This window comes from Alexandromys fortis, unplaced genomic scaffold, assembly GCF_014885135.2.
Source record: "Alexandromys fortis isolate MF-2015 unplaced genomic scaffold, M_Fortis_MF-2015_v1.1 scaffold_230, whole genome shotgun sequence".
Classification (NCBI taxonomy): domain Eukaryota; kingdom Metazoa; phylum Chordata; class Mammalia; order Rodentia; family Cricetidae; genus Alexandromys; species Alexandromys fortis.
In genome coordinates this window covers 1,278,342-1,287,603 of record NW_026068206.1, presented here as the reverse complement: position 1 = coordinate 1,287,603, position 9,262 = coordinate 1,278,342, and the positions used below count along the sequence as shown (strand labels likewise).

Sequence of the window (9,262 nt, the reverse complement as noted above, 5' to 3'; positions counted from 1 at the left end):
ACTTGTATTATAAATCTTTACTTTAAAATTCTCCTATTTTGGTTTAAACAATGTTTTGTTTACTCAGAAAAAATACCAACCTAACCTAAGTTAATTAGATAAAGGGTTTTTGAAAATTTTCTTCTTTCAAGAAAAATGGGTCACTAAATAAAAACAACATTATTAGCTTAAGACATAAATGCAAATCTTAAGCTATGGGTAGGAGATGTAATTCCCTGTTTGTGTGACATTGCTCAGGGTCTAGCATAATTTTCAAAGACCAATATTAGGCTCTAATGATGAATTATAAAATTATAGCAAAAGGCTGCATCACTGTTCATAGCATTACTGCTTTGACGAAAGGGTATTTTAAGGATTCAATAAAACTACTTGGTACTAAAAGATCGCTGCTACTGGTAAGACTATAATTGAATTCATGTCTTCTGTGGTCTTATAGTCACCCCCACCCACATACACACATTCCATAAAACTCAGGAAACTGCCGACAAGGGGGTGCAAAGAAGACATGAAATACCATCTTTTAAGTAAGAAAGATATAGCCATGGCAACCATGAATTCATAACAGCTGTGTTCACAGAAGCTGGACACTCATAACTGCCAGGTACAGAAGGAGATGGGACTGAAGGTGATCTACACTTACTGCATATATTTTGGTAACCAATAGATTCTAGGACTGGGGAGGCAGAGTAACCCATTGCATACTAATTAGTTCAGGTCCTCAAGGTTAGTTTTGAAATTACGGTTACATACTTGGCCTTAATTAAACTGTATGGAGGCATTAAGCAAAACCAAAGCTGGTAAACAGGGAAAGAGATTTGTAGGGTGTCTGTCAGTCTGTCAGTCAGTCTGTCTGTCTGTTTCTCTCTCTCTCTCTTTCTCTCTCTCTCTCTGTGTGTGTGTGTGTGCATGTGTAGGGGGAGATTACTGATATGGTTGGCAAGGAAATAGGAATGGGTAAATGAGTATTTAGAACACACAATGTACATACATGGAATTGCGAAGAACAAAATTTAATAAAAATCATTAAATTATTGACTTGTTGATTAAAAGATGGAATGCCAAAAGGACCTGACAAAAGTTTCCACATTTGCCTCAAAGCATGCCTTCTCTTCTTTTTTTCCTATCAAGGTAAAAAAGGGGTTTTTAAAATATGTCCTAAGAATCTTCTGCTTACTGGAATCAGAGTGTACCTTTGGCATCTAAAACAAGTGTGCCCTTCTTCACCATTCTACCTAGAATAGTCCACACGGATTTAACATACTTTTTGGCAACTATAACAGCAGCTTTGGGGGCACTGGCTTGAGTCAAAACATTAATGGTGTTACGTTCATTATGTAAAATTACATTACTCATTCTCTCCAAGATTAAGAAACGCATGAGACCATTGTAAAATTATCTTATATATGTCGGGCGTTAGTGGCGCACACCTTTAATCCCAAAACTCAGGAGGCAGAGGCAGGTGGATTTCTGTGAGTTTGAGGCCACCCTGTTCTACAGAGTGAGTTCCAGGACAGGTTGCAAAGCTACATAGAGAAACCCTGTCATAAAAAAGAAAAAGAAAAAAGAAAAAGGAAAAAAAATCTTACATACTTTGCTTGTTCTAACCTTCCTGGAAATGGCTTAGGCTGCTGGAGAACAACATTTTTTTTTCAAAATATGCACCAATAATCCAATGATTATTAGAAGCAATATTTAAGAATATTGGCATTTCAAATTCATTTTAGTAATATATATTTCAAAACTTTTCATTATTTATTCTCAATGTAGTTCTCATAAATAAGCCTTTATAATTCCTTATACAATTTAAGGAGGTAAAACAGTTGATAGAGTATTTAAGGTAGCAATGTAGTTCACAGACAAAAAGCCAATGATTATTAAATGAGAAAGAAAGATGTTTTACTACTTTCTTTCCCCTCTACCCAGGAGGATAAAAACCACTCACTTATCCCAGTATATCAATTTCTTAATACAAAAGTAAGAAACGCCATGCCGTACCTGTTTGACTGCATTATCATTTCCTAGATTACAGTCTGGGCCAGAGCACACATAAACATTGGATGGTAAATCATTATAACAATCTCTGCTGATATCTGATGAATCTCTCATATTGAAATACAGTGCCCATAGAATCCTTGGCTTTTCATTATGTTCATTTTCTGGAAGTAAAAATAAATTTTATCAAATTGAAAATCATAATTTATTATACTATATGGCCAAATACCAACAAAGCCATGATTAGACTTTATAGTAAATAAGATATTTTTATAAATAAGCAATTACTGAATGTGAAAACACCAACTCTAAGGTGAAATATGGCATTTCACACAATGAAAGCTTTTCAGTCCAGAACAAGGTAGATTTTAGAAATCATTCTCAAAGGTTAACAAGATGGCTCAGCAGGTTAAGACCCTGGTTACTATGCCTGAAGACTGGTGTGCCATCATGTGTGGGACTCACATGACGGAAGGAGAGAAACAATTCCTGAATTGTTCTCTGACCAATGCCTACAGATGCACACAAAAATGAATGAATGGATGCAACAAAATAAAGTTCTTACAATCATAGCCACCCTTAATTAATCTCCCCTAAGTGAAAACATAACATAAATCATGTTTCAGATAGAAAAACAACTTAATGCTATATAGTAACTTAATAGTATATACATATAAGATGACAATCATATAAACTGATATTATTCAGAATAAACAAAAGCATAGCAAATAGAGATAGGAATTAATGGGTACTTAAGAGGTCAGGGAGGGAGGTTGGGGACAAAGGTCAGGTGGCTATTTATGGATATGGAAATTTTTTGGCAGAGGGCAGAATCAGAAGTGTTTTACAGTTGTTTCTACAGCTGTTTAGACAATTCCATGACTATAGCTTTTAAAACTTGGAGCTTCACCTGAAATGTGAAAATTTTATGGCATATGAATAATAGCTTTAAAAATATTACTTAAAATAACACATACAGAATTTAAAATAATATATACTAACCCTCACTCTAATGCTTTATGTTACTGGATCACAAAATTAATGGCAAACAACAAAAGGAATTTGCAAAAAAATGAGGCCACTAGGTCAAATGTCATTGTGAGTACAAGTTCTCTCTGAGCAGCAGGCATCCATTATACATGTTAGGCAATGACATAAGATCTGGGGACATACAGATGGAGTAGACAGTTCTGATTCCCCTGTATTTAACGTTTTCTTCTAATATTGGGCCCGGCACACAAAAGACATTCACTAATTTATGAATGCATTTTGGTAATATTCTCCATAATCAAAATATAAAGTGTTTATAGAAAGGTTCAATCTTGTTCATCTCAATTCCTACAGCTCATTTCTTATTATAGGAATGATCATTCCTCTGCCTCTTTCCTTTTAAAATGTTATAATTAAAATTTCTTTGGTTGAAGACAAAAAATACTGTTGTTATTACATGTATCGATTATAGTTTTCTCTAGCCCAACTCTGCCAAAGTCAAAAGTCTGCATAATGGTAATAAGGAATGTTATGACAGTAGTGAAACTCTGTGAGACACTGTGTGAATCATCAAGAAAATGTTAAAGTTGTAATTATTCAATTACTGTTCTTATTGAATTAGTAAACAATGTAGAACAATTTTAGCTAAATATATCATTCAATTAATAAGAATGCCCTATGCCCCAGAATAAATAAATTTTATATAATTTTAAATACGTCTTCTGTAGGAAGAGCAAATATGCCATTTTTTCTCATTTGCCCTGAATAATTCATAATTATTAGGGTGAAAAGATAAGGAACTGAATGAAAGAAGTGCTCTTATAAGGGGTCTTCAATTTTTCATAATTATCTATTTTATGTGGGTAGGTAGGTGTTTTGAATGGATTTTGGCTGTGTACCACTTGCATGCAGAAGCTAGAATAGGGCATAAAAATCCCTCAGGAACTGGAGACAGTTGTGAGCTGCCATGTGGGTACTAGAAATTGAAGCTAGGTTCTTAGGAAGAGCAGAAATTCTTAACCACTGATTCTTCTCTCCAGCCCCAGGGAAATGAATCTTGTACTGATGCTAAGATCTGAGTCTGAGGGACCACTAATTCATGCAGGGACACATTACACAGCAAAAACTACTTAGTAACAAAAGCTGTAAAAAAACAATATTTCATAGTTAATTTCATGTGACTTTTATCAAACTGACTAGTGAGTTTAGCTTCACTAAACTGTGAGAATTTATTTAAAAACACAACCTCTGCATCATGTATCAAATACTGCAGGGAAATGCCATCTATGTGTAATGGCATCAAACACCACAGCAGGAAAATGAGCTAAGGTGTGAAAGGTCTTTAGTAGGACCCAGGTCATATCTAGGTAAATATTAGGTGAGCCTATCTTGTAGTTCATGAGTGTTCTCCGCCTTTGAGGACAGCTTTCATTCAATACAAGACAGCTGAAATGAATAGTTCAACAGATTTTAGGAAAGAGATTTCACAAAGGTTAAGGCTTTAACAAGCAACTCTGTTGAAAGTGAAAATTGACATAGTCTGAAGATCAATGGTCTGGATACAAGGGAGCCATCAAGCTTTGACCTTAGAACCTTCAAAGAGACATGTAATTGCTTCATCTTTCTTGGAGGTCAGCTGGAGGTAGAAAGAGAGAGAGAGAGAGACAGAGAGAGAGGTAGAGAGAGAGAGAGAGAGCTGGAAAAACAATATGCACTCTGAAGCAAATAATAGTTAAAACTACTAAAGCTGCTAAATAATAGTTCATTTCAATTTAGTTTCAAGTTAGATGACATGCTAGACTAAGGAGGTAATAGGTGACAGAGAATAAGATTTTGTGGTAATTAAACAAGTGTATGTACTGAATAAAGAGGGAAAAGAAATACAGTGAAGGCAAACCAAATAAAAGCAAGATATGTCTCTAGGTACATGCCATGGGCAGGGAACAAGTAAAATCATTTAGCTAAGCTGCATAAGCCCTGGAATATAAAAGTGAAATAAAAACCAGAAATTAAGATATGGCATTTGCTTTCCTGGTACAGTTAATATCCTTACAAGGCACCAAATTCACACTCATCTGTGAAGGGAATTTGTTTTTAGGAAGCATTGCTCTTAGAGATAGAAATGACTACAATAAATGAGGCAACTCGACAAACCAGGCAGATTGGGGAGCAAAAAAATTAAAAAGAAGATGATGCTATGATAATACTAGATTCTAGACATTTATACATACTGTACTAACAAAATTCCGGCTTTACCTTGTATTGAAATATCTTCTATTTCTGGGTAAAATAAGAAATCAGTACAGTTCTGTCAGTGAGACCCGCATAGCACTCAGTTTATCACCTCTCAATGTTTACAAGGATAACCTAGACCCTACACAAGAAAATGAATTGTAAGAAATGACCTGATTTTTTAATCTATAGAATGAGGCTCATTAAGCATAAATCATCTGATATTTCTTTAGACTAAAACATAGACAAAGATTTAGAGATATTTGATGTGCTTAAAGGAGCCTGGTGGGTGGGTAAGAGTACAATGATTTCTTTGGAGAGGACAGTCTGAAGACTTCTGGCTGCTATCCATGAACCTGAAAGGTAAGAAAGATAAGGTACTGTCTTCAGAATCCGCCCGCCACCCCCAAACACACACTGTCAATCAGTCTTATAGTGGTAAAGAGAACACCATCCTTTGTAGGAAACGAACTTGCCTGTAAGGTGACAAGGCTAATTTTCATAAAGGTTCAGAATGCACAACACCATGGAGAATGTTGAACTCCATAGAGAAACAAACAAGGCCACACAGCATTCTTCTGATGCTACATGTTTCAGCAAAACTACTGACAATGCTCTAAACCACAAAGTTTCAGATGATTGCCAAATAACCAAAAGACAACTAAAGCCTGTAGACATACAAGCTTCTGCAAGAGAAGAATGTGTTTTAATGTATGAAAAGTTCATATTGCTCGCAAAGTTGCTTCTCCCTCATTTAGGCAGGAAAATGAATTGAGTTCTCTTCTGCAGGTGACTTTGCCTCTTTGACCTGCCATGGCCCAGTGCTCACTTTATCTGGTGATTCATTTTCAATAACTCCAACAGTATTTGTTCTGACATTTTAATTAAAATATGACCACTACCTCATCCCGATGATAAAAAGGCCTATGTGTCAGTGCAAACTAGCTCTGCAGTGCCTCGGTGCACCTGAGGACCCCTCTGGCATAGTTCTTGCTAAAGAATTTCCCTCGGTTTCCAAACAATACATCATTTCAAACCGGGATCACTTGAACCATTAAGGTTAATCTTAAAAATCTAAAATGGCTAGTGGATGCTAGTTAGCCAACATGCAATTTCCACCAGCTTGATTTTGTAAACCAGAAAATTAAATGCAGTTAAAAAGTGAGGAATAATGATATGTTAAGTGTATTATGTGGCACAGTGATAAACTGCAATTATAACGGAGACACTATGAAAATGATAATCTTGGTTATGAGCAAGATACAGATGCAATTAAAGCCTGAAGACTCTACATTAGGTTAAGGGATATGGTTGTATATATTATAAGTTAGAAATCAAAATTTTAACAGTAACTCACACATTCATACAATACATTCAAATGAAAAATATACATAAATAGACTAAATTTAAACTCAAACGAAGTTTTTGAGATTGAAAGAAGTTATACAACTGGGGGTTTCAAAAAGAAATGACATTATCAGGTATAAATAGAACACTGTGTCTTATATGTAAATGTTTATATCTCACTCTGTATCATCTCTGCATTAAGAAAGTAGTCAACACACAGGAGACCAAAAATAAATAAACACTAGGAATAAAAACAAATGGCTGGCTGAATAAATGTATCATTTAGAGAAAACTGCAATGTAAGAAGGGAAGACAGTGAAAGGGATCTAGAGAACACAAAAATGCTTTAATGAAAATGACCTTTACTTCACACACATGAAGAAGAGTTATCAGATTATATTTTTGATCACTCACATATTATATATGCAATATTTTTTTCCACTCAGAGCTACTAGCTATAGCGTACTATGGGTGGGGTGATTTTAAAAGTTCAAAGTGGAAATGTATTCTTTAACTATGAGTCAGAAACAGATACAATTGTAAGTATTTGGCATATAGCACTTTAAAGATAATTATAGTCAGGACTTATATACTTGCCAATTAATATTTTAATCTTTTGAAAGTTAAATAAACATTTTATAAAGAACTATATATTTTTCATAAAAGACCTATAAAAATATAGCTATGAAAAAGTGCCTGTAATACTACCAAAATTAATTAATAAATTTCCCAACAGTACTTGCCCTTTCTCAGGCATGTGAGTATGTATGCATATAAATGTGCATTTGATAATTATGGGGTCTTTGTCTATACGTGTGAGTACTTTCCCTTAACAATAAAGACTGCACATCTTTTCTTTGTGCAATGACTATGTTCAAAATCCTTAGCAAATATGTGGGAGTAATTGCTGAATAAAAAAATTAAAATACTGAACTTTAATTCAGGCTCAGTTCAGTTCCTGAGATATCTAAGGGGAATATCATGTTACATTAACTTTCCACCACAACTGCCCTATTTTCTTACCTGCTTCCATTTCTGTATATGGAGTAAACAATTTCTGTACTACTGGTTCTAAATCTTCTCTTGCTGTTTTAGAAGACACACAAGTCAAATGCACCAAATCTGGAAAAAAAAAAAAAAACACAAAACCATCTTGACTATCTGCTTATCTGGGCAGTAGTGATTGAACAAATCAGGGATCCTCTGTTCAATGAATTTACAATCTAATAATGAGGGTACAGGTAAAACCAATATATCATGTCATACAAAAAATTAAATGTGTATGAATGATAGTTAAAAGAAAAAAAATCACACTAACACCCAAAGTTAAGTAACAGCTAAGTTAATTTTGCAAAACATAAAGTAGTGAAGCTTACGAAATCATTTGTATATGCATGAACATCTCTCTCTCTCTCTCTCTCTTTCACACACACACACACACACACGGGTAGTGAGAGCGAGCAAAGTATATTTATTAGCAAAAAGAAGAATCCATTATTCACATTTGGTTGATAAGTTAACAACAAATCATCTATCATTTCAGAGATTTCATAAAACCTTTTTGAGGAAACACTGCTGACTTAGTTTGAATCATAAAATACTTCAAAGTCCATAAAATGGGAGTCAAAAGTCTATATAATATTTTGAGGAATTCTAAATTACTCACACCACCTAGACCTGGATAGTGTTTAGGTTTGAGAATATACTATCATGTGCAAGGACTGATAGAACTTCTTAAGGTATATGTCCAAAGAGAAAGTGTAGTTGGCATGTTCTTTGGGCTGCCAATCAGCTTCTCATGGGGACTTATTATTAATTATGAATGCTTGGCCTTAGCTTAGGCTTTGCCCCACTAGCTTTTTAAAGTTAAGCTGTTTTTGTTCATCTACGGTTTGTCTCAGGGCTTTTTTACCTTTCTTTAATCTGTAAGTCTGACTTTCCTGCATCTTCCATGTTTGTCTATCTGACCAATCTACCCACTGTCTCCTTTTCTTTTCTCTTCTCTCTTGACACCACCTCATCCTAAATTCCTCCTCCTACTTATTCTCCCTGCCTAGAAGTTCCACCTATAGCTCTTCCCTTACTATTGGCTGTTTAGCTTTTATTAGAACAATAAGGTGCCTTTTACAAATCAGGTAAAAAACAGCAACACATCTTTGCACAGTTAAACAAATTTTCCACAACGAGAAAGTCTTATGTACTGAAAGATAGACTGTGTGTATAGTGGGATAAAATATCAGCAAAAAACAATATAACAGAGAAGAGAAAGTACCAAGAAATTCTTTTCCAAATATACCACTAAGAAGGCATATACATCTCTCTTCTAAGAGTTTTACAATAGAATTTTGAACAACTCTGTAAAGATATTTCAAATAATGGACAAACTTCATACTTTAGAATCCTCAATGAAGGTTTTGGAACATAATTCTGGACAGGAGATACAGACATTGCAGAAGGCAATGGTGAATAGAATTGAAAAGATTAAGGAATTTCTAAATTCTGATGAAGAGCAAAGGTTAGAAAGGCAAATTTTAACTACATCTGTGGGTAAATCCCTCTGGGACAATTTCCACAAAGCTCTACCTACAGCTCTACCTGCCTTTCCAGTAATAACAACAGAGAAGGTGATTGGTTCCAGAAACCCTAGGGTCATTAAGGAAGATACATGGGAGCATGTCCGTATGAATGATCTCAAAGAAAT

At 34.7% G+C, this 9,262-nt stretch overlaps 1 protein-coding gene across 1 annotated transcript in view; it reads right to left on the bottom strand.

The window, feature by feature from the left end:
* The window catches only part of Chm (CHM Rab escort protein), a 170,023-nt gene that overhangs the window by 5,019 nt on the left and 155,742 nt on the right, over window positions 1–9,262 (bottom strand). The window contains exons 13-14 of the mRNA XM_050130219.1: window positions 7,585–7,683; window positions 1,996–2,156 (exon numbers count right to left, since the gene is read on the bottom strand). Coding sequence (XP_049986176.1) covers window positions 1,996–2,156; window positions 7,585–7,683 — 260 coding nt within the window. The remainder of the gene's footprint in view (window positions 1–1,995; window positions 2,157–7,584; window positions 7,684–9,262) is intronic.